Source organism: Vigna unguiculata, chromosome 10, assembly GCF_004118075.2.
Source record: "Vigna unguiculata cultivar IT97K-499-35 chromosome 10, ASM411807v1, whole genome shotgun sequence".
In the NCBI taxonomy this organism is placed as follows: domain Eukaryota; kingdom Viridiplantae; phylum Streptophyta; class Magnoliopsida; order Fabales; family Fabaceae; genus Vigna; species Vigna unguiculata.
This window is the reverse complement of record NC_040288.1, coordinates 36,523,027-36,541,362: the sequence shown is the minus strand read 5'-3', so window position 1 is coordinate 36,541,362 and position 18,336 is coordinate 36,523,027. Positions and strand designations below refer to the sequence as shown.

General features: G+C 30.2%; 2 protein-coding genes across 3 annotated transcripts; one reads left to right on the top strand and one right to left on the bottom strand.

Moving 5' to 3' along the window:
- The first annotated feature begins 1,568 nt into the window (after positions 1–1,568).
- LOC114167564 lies at positions 1,569–4,903 on the top strand. 2 transcript variants are annotated; one of them, XM_028052664.1, is made up of 3 exons: positions 1,569–1,843; positions 2,246–3,131; positions 4,097–4,903. In XM_028052664.1, the coding sequence occupies exons 2-3, from the start codon at positions 2,275–2,277 to the stop codon at positions 4,542–4,544; spliced, it is 1,305 nt and encodes a 434-aa protein (XP_027908465.1). In that variant the 5' UTR covers positions 1,569–1,843; positions 2,246–2,274; the 3' UTR covers positions 4,545–4,903. The 2 variants fall into 2 exon arrangements, with proteins under 2 accessions (XP_027908465.1, XP_027908466.1); XM_028052665.1 differs by having other exon boundaries at positions 1,572–1,843; positions 2,251–3,131.
- An 8,022-nt stretch (positions 4,904–12,925) lies between these two features.
- Positions 12,926–13,805, bottom strand: LOC114167307 (ethylene-responsive transcription factor ERF023-like). The gene has a single exon (XM_028052361.1). It carries the CDS (start codon positions 13,575–13,577, stop codon positions 13,020–13,022), a length of 558 nt encoding a protein of 185 aa, XP_027908162.1. The 5' UTR covers positions 13,578–13,805; the 3' UTR covers positions 12,926–13,019.
- Positions 13,806–18,336: the final 4,531 nt, after the last annotated feature.

Sequence of the window (18,336 nt, the reverse complement as noted above, 5' to 3'; positions counted from 1 at the left end):
ACATATTTTCATAAACTTAAACTCTACTTAATTGAAATCCATTAGGCTACAATAAACACTTTTATGATTTTCTTAAAATACTTAACTATTAACTAAACATGGGGACGCACTATACTGCATATTTTAAGTGTTTAGCATTTATCCCGTTAGGTAAGTTTCCAATACATTTTTCTTAAATTGGTTTTTATTAATATTTATTTAACTTGAGGTTTAAGTTAGTTTTAAGTTTTTTTATAAATTTTAGTATTTTTAACTGAATCTTTGTTGTTTAATTTTTTTTTTTTTTCAATTGGGTGACGCGTTATTTTGTTTTATAATCTTGCTTCCTTGTCTTTTACATATAAAAGTCTGTGATTAATAAAATAGTATTATAGTTTATATAAAATGACAAATAACCTTTGTCGCTTTATTATCCTTTTATATTAATCACAAATTAAATAGTAACCACTCAATTGGAAAGTATACAAATTTGGAGTACTCAATAAATAAATAAAAAAATCAACTCATAAAAAATTAATTAAAAATACAGAAATTTGTAAAAATTTGAAATTTAATTAATCCTATACTCAAATATAAACAAAGTATAAATACATAGCTTGAATCCATATAGCAAACTTAAATACATTAATTAAAATTATAATTGAGTTTTATTAAATAAATTATTTAAACATTTAAAATATTACTGTACTTACGTTGATCAGAAATTAAAGATGGACACAAAATTGACTAATTACTGAAACTTTCTTAAATTATATATATTATAAATGAAGAGTGTTTCATAAAATTAATAATTAAAAAATTAAAATATCTCATAATTTAAATATTTACACTAAATAAATTACAAAATTAGGTATTATATCCACGTTTGTGAAGTTGACAAAACATCATAGCACAATAGACATCCCAAGTGTTCCATTTATATTTTCTGTTGTCTCAACAACACACACCTCATCACCACTGTGCTAACCCATTGTTTTACTCTAAATTACAATGGGTTTGGGAGAATCATAAAAAGTAGAAGAAAATATTACTAGCCATTATTCAAGGTTGGTTGGTGAATTTGAATCTATAGTCACTTTAATTAATGTGAACATGTTAAAATAAGAAAAAGAAAAATACATGGCTAGTGAAATGAGAATACTAAAGTCAAGTTTATATAATAACGACTCAAATATATTATAAACTTTTCTCTATTTTTTAAGTAATCCTAGTAAAAGCTCATATATTACTTTTTGTATGCGTTATTTAAATTTCCATAATATTTCTTGAACTTTTATGACTAGTTCACTTAAATTTTTATTTAGAAAAAAAAAGAGAATTTTGTATTGGAGAATTATTTCCTATTTAGTGTAATAATTATCCTATAAAAAGTGGCATGTGCATCCAATGATGATATTGAAAAATTTGGTGCATCAGCCGTCCAAATGTTCACATGCCACGTGTCAGTATGAAACTGTTCGGATCATATGACTGTAGAATCCTTTCCCAGTGGACCCCACCAATTAGCAAAGACCACGAAACGGCACCGTAAAATCGGTCCAAACCACTGCGCTTGTGGAAACCGACAACGTAAAATGAAACAGAAAACAACATTAGCTGACACGAAACCCATCGTCACCTCTAATAAAAACTATCATCTTCTTCTCCAATGTTTCTCATTTTCATGATCTCATTCTTTTTTTTCTTCCTTTTCAATCTCTAACTTACTTTCACCTTCAGCTACCCGATCTTCAATTCCAATCCCCAAATCAAATTGTTCAGCACATTACTACCCATCTGGAGATTTTGCAATTTCTAAATGTTACGAGCTCTTTGGCCCCCTTCGAAAATCGTGTGTAATCTGGTGAGTTTGCGAAGAAATTCCAAAACTTTGTAACGAATTTTGACGAAATTCAGAACCTTTTTTCTTTTTTAATTTCCTTTGAATTGGATGTATACTTATTGCAGTATAAGTACTATGTGTTTCCGTTTCTTTTTCATACCTGATGTAGGGTTTTGTAGTTCCAATCTTCTTCATCTCAATGTTTATTTTGAATGAATAGTGTATGCCTCGTCATCTGAACAGAAACTAATCAAACTATCATGTATGGTAAGGGTGCTTATACCAAAGATGATTTCTGATTAATTGATGTTAGAAAAAAAAGAGATTGTAATGCATGTTTACTAAACTCTACACAGATAATGCATAATTTTTATTTTTTATTTTTTTGGTTTTGCTTACTTAGTTGCTGACATTTTTGTTTAGCACAGAAATTATGAAGAATAAGTGAAGTGATGGCCACAGCAGAAGTGAGGGCTGTGTGGCAGAGAGCTGTTAATCGTTGCTTTGTTCAAGAAGACGCAAAAAGAGCCCCAAAGTTGGCTTGTTGTCAATCTTCGCGTGCAACATCAAAATTGTTTGATTTTGGTGTAGCCAGTGCTGCTGATGAATCTGATCATGGTGATGTTAATGTCACCCTTTTTAACCACAAATATTCTTTTTCCAATGTGAGTCCAGACTCAAGATGGTGGTTGCAATTGCAACCTAACTATGGTATTCAAAAAGGGTTAACCTGTGAACAGTTAAATGCATTAGAGGACGGAGTTGAAATTTTGAAAGCTAGAAATGGAAATCAAAAAAGTAAAGATGCTTGTCGCTTTGGTGATGAGAATCATGGCTATATTTATTCCATGGCAGGCGTGGCAGAGGAATGTATTGAAAAATCTCCAGAAAATTCTGAACAAGTAGATATGATGGCTAAACATGAGAGAATGGATATTGATTCTGTAAGCTGTTCGGTGTCCAAGGAAGCTAATGATTTCTCCATGGATTCCGAGTATTCGTGGATTGGAGTTGAGAAGGCACAGCCATGGTGGCAAACTAGAGATATAGATGAGTTAGCTTGCTTTGTTTCGCATAAATCACTCAACCATATGGAGAATTGTGACCTTCCACCTCCTCGGAAGTATCTCAGTGGACAACCAGGCAATGATATCAGTGATATCAAAATAAGAACATCATTTGACAGGGAAGCCTTCTCCAATTTCAATGCTCAAGCTAAGGGAAGTGTAGAATCAGGATTAGTGCAGAGGAAGTTGGGGCCTTCAACCATCAAAAGGAATTTACATTCTGATTGTGACAAATACTCAAGGTATCCTCTCTTCACAGTTATTGGTTCACTTGGTTGCACCAGGACCTTGTTGGTATAATTTACTCCCAAAATATTTTTAATGGAACAGGTTAAAAATTGAGAAATGGTGTGGTGTGGGAAATTAGTTCATCTCACCTTTTTTTTCCCAGGTCTCATGATTCTGTTATAGGACTTTCATTCATATATCTTTAGTTTTGCTCTGATTCCATATTAGAAAGTGAACTTACGCTTAAATCTTGACTACAATAGACTCTTAGTGACTCTAATACCATATTAAGCTCTGATAAAGTTAGTGGAAGTGGAACTTATAACTAATTTAACCTCACTAAACTAACTTGGTAAGGAAAGGTTTACCTCTAGTTTGTATATTATAATTTGATCTTATTTCTGACTGATGTGGGTTTGATTTTATCTTTAGTCGATGTGATGTGAGCTTGAGTGTAAATACACAGTGTCCTTGACGTGAAGGAATGTATTGAAGATTCTACATTGACAAGAGATAGGACTAATTTACTATGAGATAGGACTAATTTACTATATATAAAGAGGGACAAAGTTCATCTTACTAAGCTAGTTTTCTAAAGTTAAATTAAATTTAAAGTCTCATTCCTAATATGATATCAGACCCTAATATTTTGAGCAAACTACAGACACTCTTTAGTTTCTTAAAAGTAATCACGTGTCTTGACTACTTACCCTTTTACGGTTTACATTAACTCTTAGGAGAGTATATGGTGTAATGTATTTCTTGGATAACATGAGATCTTAGAATAATGCGTGATGTTGGAGTAAAAGTCATCAGAGGAAATTTAACGAAACCTCAAAGAGTATCACTATTATTTTGTTTGACTTATTTTTTTTTTTCCTGTTGTTGAGTGGATGGAACTAGTTTAGAATATGCAGATTGAGTTTCATTTGGAGGCATGTGATTTGGTTTTAAAACCTATCTTGCAATTCTTTTACAGTTACCCCACAATCTATGGGGGCCTCACAGAGCAAATTTTTGAGGAAGACCCCAGCAAAGTTCAACTCATGGAAGCATTGTGTCATTCTCAAACACGTGCGAGGAAAGCAGAGGAGATAGCAAAACAAGCTTGTGCTGAAAAAAGGCACATTCTTGCCCTGTTCTTTATGCAGGCATCACAACTTTTTGCCTATAAGCAATGGTTTCAAGTGTTGCAGATAGAGTCTCTTAAAAACCAGCTTGAGAACAAGGATGAGCCAAGTACTCTCTTCCCAGGTAGGAAACTTGGCAAGAGAAAGCAAAAAATTGGCAATGCCAAACAAGAAATGCTTGAAAAGGCAAAAGGTGACATTACAACATATGCTGTTGCATTTGCTTTAGGATTGAGTCTTGTTGGGGCTGGCTTGCTTTTAGGATGGACCGTAGGTTGCATGTTACCTTGTTCATAGTTTTGTAGGATTTAGAGTCAAGTGTTGTTTTGCATGAAGATTGGTAAACAGAGTAAATTGACGAGTCCAAACTCTACTGGTTTTTTTGTGGTGTTTCTTTACTGTGTTTTTATAATACACTGATTACCACTAATTTCAACATTTTTTTGTGCTGTCATCTGCTGGGTATAAAAATACACTGTACTGATATTTTAAATATCTTTTTAATATATTTTAAAACGTTGAAATTAGTGGTAATCAATGTATTATAAAAACACAGTAGAGAAACAATACAGAACCAACAGAGAATCCAAATTCGTAAGTTGACTAAATTATTGAAAGAAGTGCAAACAGTTATATTAATTGTATTTAGTTTTGTATATTTGGTAGTCCTTAATATACATTCTGCAATGTATTTATGAAATGTGTACCAAAATATCCTCAAAGAAATTGCATAGTTTTAACTTACTTTCTTACTGTAATTTAAGTTATTCATATTAGTATAACTCATCTTTAGTACTAATAACTATTGTTCTAATTATAATAAAAAACATAATTCCAATTTTTTATAAAACACGTTAATTAAAAATTACATTGAAAATAAAAAAAAAATAATGGAGTAAATAAATTTAACTCTTCTAAGAAAATAGTATTAACTCTCTATACCAGAAAACTCTTTTTTTCTGATACAACTTTTTGTAACTGTTATTGATATATAATATTATTATGGCCCCTTTTAAAAACACTTTAATTTCTATGTTTTACTTACAAATATATTTATAAAACTATATCATTTTAATAAAAACACATGTGAAGCTAGTGTGTTTAAGCCAGTAATTAATACATCAAATTATAAAACACGTATGAGTATAAGTATAATTGAGTATGATTTATTTTATTTTATTTCCCATGTACTCAAGCTGCTGTCTGTGAAGATCATCAGTTGGTGAGAATTGATGTGATGTCACTTTGAATGAGACTAAATCCTTCTTCTGATGTAACCCCTGATATTTGGTGAAAAGAACAGAAAAATAAGATGAAAGAAAAAAAATCTCTTTATGTTGAATATTTTCCATATTATTATTATTATTGCAACACTACAAAACAATCACAGAAAGCGTTTGTTTTGTTTGGCTTCTGCATTACCACCCTATGAATGGCTAAAGGTATAACAGCTATTAACACTATTGTTTTAAACTACAGCATGGAGATTATATATCCATAGTTCATTGTAAAACAATAATATGAAAAAAGAGAGCCAAAAAGGTATCTGTTAATCAATGAGCATAGTTATTCGAATAACAGACATAGATGACCGAAAAAGGCACAAAGCATAAATTTGAATTCCTCTTTATAGCAAAGGAATGAAATCCTTGCACTATTCTCAACTTTATGGAACAAGATTGAAAGGGGAATTACCATTCTTGTTGTAAAGACATTGGAAGTGGAAGTATCTAAAGCTGCATGTGCCAGGCTTGTATCTGCAGTGTTCATAAACCAATAAAAAACACATCAACCAGTTAGAAGCTAGCACAATATCACATGCCATGTTCAACCTTCAATATGATTCTCAAATCAAAACAATACCTTCTCACGTGTGGAAAAAATATGGTGACCACACTTTTTGTTGTCAAAGAAATGACTCAAAAGATTGTCCCACTACCAAACAAAACCACTTAAGTTGTGCTTGTCTCATACACTATCCACTTGCTCCCACCACTGTGTCCCCTTCGTTCACTTCCAAACCTGCTATTCAAGCCCCCTGACACTGAATTCTAGCACATTTTCCCCACACAAAACCAACATGTGTTTTTTGGACTCTTCTCTTTTCCATTGAAAATATTGTCATTCAGTTCCAGTAGCAGTTGAAACTGCTCAGTTTTTACCATTCAGCTGTTATTATGTATGTCTCTGCTTCAATTCCACTGAACAACTTGCTCAGTATTTTTCTGTTTCTGTCCTAACTCCACAAACCACTCTTCTAGTGCTCAGATTTACCTGTTTCAGTCAAAGCACATTCCCATTTTCCATTGCTTGCGTCCTGTCTTTGCTCCACTAAGTGAAACTGTTCAAAGTAGTTAATCATTTGGATGGATAATTTAGCTAAGCCCAAATATCTGAATAGTATTAACACAACTCTCATGACAAGACATATAGATAGTGTAGGACTAGAAATTAATGATGGTCTGATAGCGGTCTGATAATAGGTGAAACATTAAACTAAACAAATAACAAATTTCACTATGATAGACTCCAACTTATGACACTCATACCATATTAAAAAATAAACTTTAATCCTAATTCAATTTTATAAATCCAGCTTGTGAGATGAGATAACATTGGCTTATATACTATAAATTAAATTTATCTCTGATCAATATAAGATTTTCAACATTGGTTGCACCCAAACATAGGATAAGACTCCTTTTAGAATATCTGATATCATATGGTTAGTTTTCACACTTTTATTTTGATTAAGATTAATCAGTATCAATGTATCATGTATTTTGAAGATATAATATGATTCATAAATCATATCAATTTCGTGCGTGGTTGTTTTTCCTCCGCAAGAATTCAATAATTAGGATGTGTGTACCAAAAGCCAAGTACGAAAAATACACCTATATAGAAGTTAAAACTGAGGATTGAGGACCCCCACTGAGCAATAATATGCAACAGAACAGTTTTGTATTACTCTTTCTTACCAAGGAAGAAAAATACACCACCAGATAACAGATATTAGGTCCAGTATATGGATTTTTGACCTAGTGCTGAGATCTTAGGCTTATCTGTTTATCATTATTTGAGAGGTCTGGTTTAAAGGGCAAGGAGACAAGTTAAATGGTCCTGTATGATTATATTTTTGGATGGAAAACGTGTCGTTGATGAGTACGGATTTGGGGTTAGAAAAGTGATTCTCAGAAATAGCATAAAGTCACCACAGCACAAACACATGCAGTATCTTTTGTATACACCCATTTACCCATTCTACCTCTCTCTTTTTCTTCCTTTTTTTCAACTATATTATATATATATATAACGAATATCTTTATCATGAGTATCAAGAACTGATATAGAACTAGGATTTATTCTACAATTAAACACGTTGAGATCATTCTCACAGATGCAAAGCCACATTGCAGAACCAGTCCCACAACTGCATAACTATAAGATTTCAAAAAAGGAGAATAAACAATTCACACAGATAGATAAGCATGAGTACTGCACAATAGTTTCACTTCCAACCGTTCTAATGTCATTGTATTAATTGTTAGAAGGGAGAGTTTTACTATAAGTAGATTACAAACTTTGATTAGTAAAGAAAAGAAAGTAAAGTTGAGCTTAATAATGATGAAACTGTTTGTCATTTATTTGGCACATGCAAATAAACACTGGAATGCATTTGTCGTTGAAATTCGATGAAAAGAAACAATTACTTTAAAAGTTGAAAGTTGACAAGTTAGACCTGAAGTTTATGGTGGAAGAGACACCTCTTCTTAATGATTAATACTGTGCACGGAATCATAAAATCATGGTTCAGAAAAAAAATTAAGCTTAAAATGGAGAGATTATTATTTACCTAAACCTTTGATATTTCAAAACTCAAAACTAGATGTGCACTAACATGTTACAAGTTGGAGTATGAGTTTTAAGGTCAAAGATAAAGCAAAAAATATTCGTGACTTGTTGATTTTATGGAATCCATCCTACCTTAAAAAAACAATTTATATGGTTGTTTTCTTGATATATTACATTTTTTTACTATCAATAAAGACACAGATGCTTTTATTTTTATTACTTAACTTTTGTATGATTCTTAAACACTTTTTCTTTATTTATAATCAGATATTCTTTGGACATAATTTATGTTTACGAATTAAAAATGCGGCTATTAAAATTTGTACGGAAAATAGTAAACAAGAAATAGTTATAATAGTAATAATAAAAGAATATCTTTCAATTATTTATCTTTCCTATTTAAAAAAATAAAAGAATAGTAATAAATCTATGAAATGAATTTTTATTTTTAATTGGTAAAGGAAAGAATTGTATGATATTAGAGTAGTGTTGAAAAGTTGGCATTTGCAAAGCAGAAAAAGAGTGGAGCATTGATGGTTAGTGGATGTGATTGATTATTGGTATAAGAAGTGTGAGTAAGTTTCCTACAATTTACATATCAATTCAATGCTCCACATATTTGGTTACTTATATCACAATTATTATTGCCCACATTTTCCCCTCTTCTTTCAACTTTTTCCTTTTCTCTTGTTAACCTTATTTTTTTCTCATATGTTGTTAATAATTACTTTTTGGACCAGGATACTTTAATTCTTCAGGTTTTTACACCAATTTGCCATTTCTTTCTCTTCGTTATCCTTCGGGGTTTTTTTTCTTTACAAATATAAAAAATTATTTTTATTATGATTATTTTAACTCTATATTAGATTGTTAAATAGTAATTATTTGTGTCAAACAATTTTTTTTCATTATCCTTTTATCAATTCACATCTTTTAATGGTATAAATATATTAGAGTTAAATATGTTTTAAGATTTATACTCCGATATTTAAAATTCGTAATGTCTCAAATGTTACATATTTTTTTTCTAAACTTTAGAAACGAATGGATATAACATTTTTAAACTTAACATCTTTGATTTTTTTCTTTTGGATTTGTTAAATGGTATTTTAAGTTGACATTTGAGTTATAATATGTCAAAATGATGTATACAACTCAGACGTTATTCTCGAACTTAAAATAGAAAGATTACATTTATTTATTTTTAAAGTTTGGAACTTGAAATATATCAAAGTTTAAATTTGAAAAAGTACGACAAATTCTAATTTTGTGTCAAAATTTAAAGACTAAAATTATATTTGTCTTTTTACTATGTCTTAGAGTAAGAAGATATGAAAACTAACTAAAAGAATAAGAAAATAAAATTACATCTTTATCAAATAATCGCTTCATTCATGTTATAATTAGGAGGATCACACAGACAAAAAGAGTAAACAAATTTGAGAAAAAGAGTGTGAGATAAGTGAAACATAATTCAAAAAGTAGTTTATTTGATATTAAGTTATTTTTAATCTTCATTTTTATTATCATTCTAAATATTAAAAAAATACAATACTAGAACTTTTATATTTTATGAAAATTTTCCTGCAAATTTTTACAAAAACTTATAAAAAAAGTATCCTTCGTAGTTTTTCTTACGAATTTGAATTAATAGGTAATTCCTTCTATATAATTTAAAATTCTCAAGAAAATATTTTGTAAATTTTTTTATGAAAAATATCTACAGCAAATTTTCTTGCCATAAAAATCCTCAACAATTTATATTTGCGAAAAAAATCAATTCTAGAAACAGATTACATATTTTTATAATAATTTTCTTACATATTTTAGATTCGTAATTTTTCTTGAAATAAAAAATCCAACTAACTTTTTTTATGAAATTGAATTTGTAAGTATATTTTTTTCAAATGTTTTTTATAAAAATTTTTCAAAAAAATTTTATAATAATTTAAAAAATATATATTTACTCTTTGAGGCCTAGTATTTTTATTTTAATCTTTATGTAATTTTATTAAATTTTAAATTCCATATATGTTGATAAGTTATATATCTTGTAGTTTAATTAAATAAACTATTTCTTAGTGATATTTAAATGAATAGAACAGATTTAGTTAAATAAACTATTCTTTATATGCTTAATTGAAACCTAACAATATGTACTTAATGTGAGATAAATAATTAAAACATGTAGGTTTTGTCAACTAGAATGGAAACTTTTATCTCGTTAAGGGACACGAAAAATATATTTAATTCTTTGAATTCTTTAATTAAGAATGAAAGTTTGATTCCTTGAGTAAAGAGTATAGTCACAAGTTACCATTTCATCCGGAAAAGGGATTTACTTAATAGAAGTTTCTTAGTTACAAGAATCAATAAAAGAGATGTAGATTTAAACTTTCAAAAATTATAGTTTTGAAAGAATTAAATTGTGACACATTAATGTTTGTTGAAAAACACTGTGAACCGATATTGACATTTATAATTAAAGGTTTAATTACTCAGATTACTCACTTTTGTTCAGATGTGTAAGTTTGGTAAATGTGTCAATCTAGTCTTAACTATTGAAAGAATGTTTTAATCAAGTCTCTTTCAGACAAAAAATACTAAAGTCGTTAACTTAATTCATGACTTTTACCACTCAATTTTAATATAAATATCAATACTTAATTTTGTTAATTTTGTAAGTCATTTTAAATATCAATACCGTTAATGGTATTAATAGTTTTTCGCTGAAAATGATCTAATTGAGACATCTTGTCAAAAGTTAAGACTCAATTGACACTTTTTTTAAAAAAACGGATACCAAACTGATACATGTAAATAAAAGTGGGTACCATCCGACTCATTGAAATGTTATTTTGCCCCGTCAAAGTTCTGGTTTCCAATAAAAAAATCTTGCCCCATTAATCTTGTGAATGGGGATTGCCGAAAGTCAGAGAAACAATAACCACGTTCACGATATTATATACTAAAAACCGAAACATCTTGGTTGAGTGTTTCATGAATCCAGTTTCCTTAAATCGAATTTTTTTAAAAATAAAAATAAAAAAATATGAAAGGTTCTAGTAATAGGTCAATTTGTTGTCACATTTTCCCTGAAAAATCCAAATAGAAAATGACGAAAACCCCATCGTTGTTAATTTTCCATCAAAGTGTTACTTGCGCCATTTGTTTGTTACGTGAATATCACAGGCCTCACATAAAACGGAAACACCCTTCAGACCAAATGCTTGATTCTTAGACAACGTTATGCCACCAAATTAGCATAATTCCCATTAAGTCACTTAATTATTCATTATTTTCATTTCTAACATATACATTCTTCTCCACAGCTCAAACGTAACATCATTGCATTGCTGCACGAAATGCCCATAACAAATTAGTTAATGACGTGCTAAATTTTACTTTAATCAAGCTAATTATTTTGTATTTCATTACCCATTCCATCCACACAACAATATACACACACATATATATATACCTAGTATTTGACTAATGTTTTCTTGCTCTCTGGGTTTTATTAAAAATCAAATATTTAATTTTTTTTTCTTGAATATGATTAAAATGACATTAAAATGCTGATTAATATAGCTTGGTAGTTAGCAGAGTCAAAGTAGGGCATGCAAAGGAAGAAGAAGAAGAAGAAGAAGAATGGTTGGCACAACACTCTAGAATTTCCATAAGCAAGGTTTTAATTTTAACGTTAAAGCATCTTTGACTTCTCAAACCAAAATTGCCAAACACGGTTTAACGAAAGCAAATTGTGTAGAGTATGAGCGTAATGAAACACATCCACGAAAAGAAAAACAAGCAATAGAGTGATTCAACTTAGAAAAACTCTTTCTTGCAATGTAGGAGTGAGATTATGTTGAAAAGATTATTATTAATTAGTAAAAAATTAGATGCATATAATTCATGAACACACGGTCTTTATCTGAAAGAGACCCTTCATCATAATCATCGCCATCGTAAAGGTGTTACTTCAACGAATTGAGACAAATTAAGCATTTGGTTAGAAGAAAAATGTTTTTGTGTATAATGTAATGATTCAGCATCTCCGTCATTGTGCACAAAGCTAAACGCACTTTTTTCACGAGAATAAAATAAAGTGAAAGATAGATAGATAGATATATAGATAGGTATAGAGAGAATCATGAAGTGCCCTCCAACTTCAAAGATAACACAACACAACCACATGGGAAAAATAAAAATAAAAATCTAAGACTACTACTATTCACAGTACCTAGTATTTGAGAACACCGAATATAAACAACTATGCTCGAATCCCTATCTCTAATTTTGATCCTCCATTCTTCTGTTAAAAGGATAAAGACAACAAAATAGGTTGTTCTAATTAATTATCATTACCATTTACGAGTAAATTGCAAGATTAAAGAGCTTCAGAGATAGGTTAATTAACAACACTTGCTACTTATAGATTAAAACAAACCTTGCACGAACTAACTTTATAACTGAAACTTATATATACACTAAGGATAAGGATATGTTTGGATAACTTTTTTCAAAAATATTTACCGGAAAACATGAACTTTATTCGTGCTAAGGACAGCTTATGAAATATTTAATTTTTGCTTAAACTAATGCTGTCACGAAGATAAGTGATTTTTTTTCCTCGTGCGTTTAAGTCAATTTATATACTTAATTTTTTGAAAGAAAAAAGATAGGAGTTGGAGAAACTAATTTATCTTATCTTCCACGAAAATTAAGTAATATTAATTATGATAAGTAATTTGGTGGCGAAAAGAATTAGCGAAAATGTTATTATTAACAGAACTAAGAGTTATAATTATTGTGAGGAGAAGAACAGAAGGAGTTAATTACTTAATTGTATATAAGAAATAATAATATACCAATTACCAAATGGCAGAAGCAGAAGGTTTTATTGATTATTACAAACTACAAGCACGCCGTGGTGAAGGGTTGCTGCGGCGAGAGGTCATCCTCCGTCCACGGCGAGGAGTCGGCGGAGGAGGTCCACCACTTGCTGTGGAGGAGCTCCGGCAGCTCAATCTCTCGCCAGAAGTCATCGGCTGCGTGGTCGCAGCCGGAGGTAATGCTGCTCTTCCCCGGAGAGTCGGGGGCGGCGGCGGCGGCGGCCTGGACTATCATCATGTGGGCGGCCTTGGCGGCGGCGGCCTGGATGTCGCGGGCGGTGCAGGCGGAAGGGAGCGGCGGGAGGCGGTGGACCTCGTCGGGGAAATTGAGCTGCGCCTTGCGGCCCTTGAGGCAGTAGGCGGCGACGTCGTAGGCCTTCGCCGCCATCTCCGGCGCCGGGAAGGAGCCGAGCCATATGCGCGACTTCTTGCGCGGCTCCCGGATTTCGGACACCCATTTTCCCCAGCGGCGCTTGCGGACGCCGCGGAAGAGCGGGTGGCGCGTGCCGCCTCGCTGCGTGGCGGGCTTATCGGCGGAGTTAGTGGCGGCGCTGCTGTGGTGGTGCGGCGGTTGGTCCATTCGGAATTCTTTTAATGTACATCAGAAGCTTGTCTCCGCTATTATCTTCTGCATTTATAAACAAACGGCTTTTTAGTTCGTTACAATGGCGAGCGCCGTTTGATTTACCGAAATGCCCCTACAGAAAAAGATAGAGAAGAAAGGAACTAAAGTTACTCGTTCGTTTTTTCTACGTAAAGGACCAGCATGCAATTAAATAAAGAAAGCGTTGGTCCTTCCTTCGCACATTCTCACCATCGCAACACGCGCACCACTCCCACTACTCATGCGCATTTCCTTCTACTATTTCTACACCTATATTTTCTTCTCTCTTAATTACTTCTTTAATTAATGCCATACACTCAAAAAATTATTTAACATTTACTTAGTTTATCCACTTTGCACTTCTTGTTTAATAAAAAAAAATAACAAGAATTTAAAATTAAAATTACCTATAAACGTTTTTCGCTGAAGAGGTTGTATAAATATTTTCACCTCGTCCAATAATTGATTTTGTTTAATCACGCTTTCAACTAGTTCAATAAATTATGTCAATATCTTAAGGTTTTACTTTATTTAAAAATCTCAACCAATTTATCAACTACTTTTAGAAATCTCAATCAATTTCAACTATATTGTGTATTGTAGTGTCATTTGATATTAAAATGCAACGTATGTTATATGATATAAGATGTATAGAAAGGGAAAGTGTAGGAGTGGTCAGAATTTGACGAATAAATTGAATTTAAACTTTTTTACATATATGATAAAAGAAATCATTAGACTTTAACGTTATACTATGTATGTTAATTTGTCCAAAATATGTTACTTATTATCCAATTATTTGTCAAAAAGTACAGTGTAACGTGCAATTATGGTATTGCAAAATTGGTTTATAGAGGTGGAGATCTTGTCTTAAAATAAAGTAAAAAAATTTCCATAATCATGGCCAAAATCTATCCACTTTGGGTTGCTACTTTTCTTTTTTCCTTCTTTTTTAGTGAACATTGACTATGAAACCAACATTAAAAAAATACAACATCACACTCACGGGTCACAAATTCGGAGAAGAGACCTGAAAAGTTTCAAATTAACACCCAATTACTCATTTAGCTTGAGCCCCAAGCTACATGCCACTTTCCAAATTCAAGCAACCTTCGATTATTTACTTCAATTTAAACACAAAAAATTAAAGCAAGTTAATAAAATATTCAAGGATGGTAGGAGAATCATGAAATTGGATTTGGAATTAGTGGTCACTTTTATTTTGTAGTCAAATCTTCAAATGAAAATTAAATTATAAGAACAATTTAGATTTTTTATTGAATTTTTTTGTGTTACTATGATAGTTTATCTTCAAAATATATAAACGAATATTGATTTTGATGTATTAAAATATATGAAAAATTATATTTTGACTTCTCCTTTACTTTCTAACGTGACTTAGTATAGGTTATTGGTTTTTTTTAAAAAAAAAGATAGTAGTACATTAATCAATGACCCGCACTAAACCACTCTCAAAAGATAAAATATGGGATTCATAGTGTGATTGTCCAAAATATATTAAAAAAATTGTAAAGTAGCAACACATCAGTGTATTTTGAATGATGAATAAAAAATCTGAATCGTATACGAATAAGGGTGAAAATTAGGAAAACAAAAACCTAAAGAGAAAACAACGATCTCCTCCAATGATTCAGACATTTTAACAAGCAGGTTGCAAGTTGTATTGACAAAGAAACGTGCTTTTTCAAAACAAGAGGAAACAAATTGGACCTATCATTTGACAGTGAACCGGACCGTGAGACCCACACAAGCAAACCGCGCGTGGTGAACCCCACAAAATTTATCACCACTGTCTCCAAGCCTCAAGTTCTCAAGGGTAACCACATCATGAATGGACACAAACACAACAAAGGTGTCAATATGTGCAACAACATCTTCATCATTATTATTATTATCGATATTTTTTTCTATTTTTTCTATTTTATTAATTTTAAAAGATTGTTTTATTAACAGCATGTTTGATTCATAAGTTTCGTAAAATGAAATAATTTTAATTCGATCTAATTCTGAAAAACAAAACGGTTAAATATTTTTAATTTCACACGGGATAATCGTGCGTTGTGTTCTCTTTTGGTGCTTCAGCATTTTTCATGGGCTTTGAGTGGGTGAGGTGAACTTTTTGTTGGTGAGGGATGATGGGTTTGAAATAGACAAACAAAAAGCCCATGTGTCTTTGTTATTTCCAAATGTTATCTAGTTGGCCAATTAGCTTTTGAGCACCAAGATAGAAATTTTGAAAATGATTGCTATTTTATGGATCCCATCAATTGTCTTATCTCTTTCCATTTATATTTTTACTTCAATCATTATCATTATTTTCAAACCCATGTAATATCACTTTATTAATTAAAATGATTTCAAAGTAGTTAATTACTTTTTGTAGTTTTTGATTTAATAATTTCTTCAGAAAAGTTCTTTTCAAATGCAACCTATACCTGTACTTGAGAGATATAATTAATTATGTAACTTTTATGGGAAAATTATTTATTTTGGCTTGTCTCAATTCCACTCGTGATTTAATTACAAAAATCTTAATGAGTTAGCACATAAATTTTAAAAGATTCAACTAACATTTTCAACAACCAAATTTAAGCCACACACACTATATATACATATAGGGTTTGCCTTAAATATGATGTGGATGTGGTACTACAGGATGAGTTTTTAAACTTTTCTTACACAAATTTTAGTTTTAAAAATTAAAAACCAAAACTTTTTTCAATTTTTAAAATAATAAATAAGGGTCTCCTACTTATATATAAATTTTAATTTTAACATCTATCAAAACTCAAATTTTTTTTTTCACCGAGTGCCCCTAAGTTTAAGGTCAGATTCCTTCTTTACAGATAAGCAATGAATGAAATTGGATCCTTTAGGTTTAGACAAACAGCTTTTTAAGGACACACAAAATTTGTCATATATGATTTTGGAAGTGTGGCCTCACCCTTTGTTCTGTCTATTTAGCTGCGTCTCAATTATTACACAGCATCAAAATAAAATAGCAGTCAACTAAATGTTAGCTTTAAATCTCTGTAATGACTAATTTGTACTGAATAATTTAATTTATTGTTTTCAGTGAAGTTTCTCCATTATTTTCTTGAGTTAAATATATTTTTGCCCCTCAACTTCCGGTGAATTTTGGAATTAGTTCATTTCAAAAATTTTGATCAAATTAGTCATTCATCTTTCGAAATACGTGGATTTAGTCATTTTAATCAAATTTTATTAAATTTATTTGATGTTTGGTACGCATTTCAGGATTATATTTGAGTTGTTTATACTGTTTGACACATTTTTGCTTTAATTTTAAGTCAAATATTATTATGAAACGCGTTTAAAATGTCAAATAAACTTAACAAAATTTGATTAAAAGGACTAAATCTGTATATTTCGAAATATGAAGGACTAAATTGATCCAAAATTTTGAAATTGACTAATTTCAAAATTTACTGAAAGTTAAAGAACCAAAAACATATTTAACTCATTCCTTTTATCTAGAATTTGAACTTGAAACACTAAAAAATATTACTTTATTTGGTTGATAAAATTAGTGGGTAATCATGTAAATTAAGTAAAATTATCGATGACTAATCAATGGTAAAAAAATTGGTAGTAAAATATTTGTCAATAATTTTTATTAAGGGATAATAACCAAAAATTTGTCAATAATTATTAACAATAAAATTTTGTTAGGAAATATTCATTAGTAATCATCGATGATTTTTCTTTTTTATTGATAAAATCATTAGCAAATATTACGATTTAAATATTATGATTTGATTTTTCTCTTCATTTTTCTAATTTTTTTTCTTTCTTTCTCTTTATTTTATGTTTCCTCCTTCCTTTTTGTTTTTCGTTTTCCTCTTCCTCCACCGGTGTTGTTAGGACCATTGTTATGTTTCTTGTTTTCGTTGTGTCTATCATTGCAATTGTCATTGTAATTGTCACCTATAGCTTCTTCTCCTCTTCTTTGTTGTTGTCAAAGTTTATGCCTCCTCTTTCTCTTTCTCATCATCTTTCTCTTTGTCCTCATTTTTCTCCTTTCTTCCTTCATTTTTTCATTCATAAATGTTCTATCAAATTTTACAAAAAAATTGGTGTTCATTTTGTTAAAAGATTTAACGACAAAATTATTGACATATTTTAAAAATATCATTATCAACAAATTTACTAATAAATTTTCAAATTTTCAATTACTAACGTGTTTTCAAAAATTCAATTATTGACCCATGTACTAAGAGCTTTAAAAAAAAAAAAACATATGAATGACTTAATCAACAAATTTTACCATGATCTATTTCCGTCAATAATTAAAATCTTAAAATAAGATATTTTAATTTAATATCTTATATGATAATTAACTTGACAATATATATATATATAAAGTTATATGTATACTCTCGGGTAAAAAATAATAATATCTCAAAAGTTATTATATTTAATTTCTAACTAGAAATATGAAATTAATATTTATTTTACTATCTTGATATGCATTAACATGACATATATTCTCTTATTAAGTATAAGTAACCTAACAAATTAATGTTTTAAACTTATTTAATAATTTGATATGTTAACCTTCTCCTCTACATGGTGTTATATGTAAAAGTAATAGTATAAGAATTTATTTAAACTTCTCACACTGATATATCGTAGTTAGTTTATGTAATTTTAGATTATTAGTGAAGGAAGCTAAAAAATCTCCTTTCCTTAT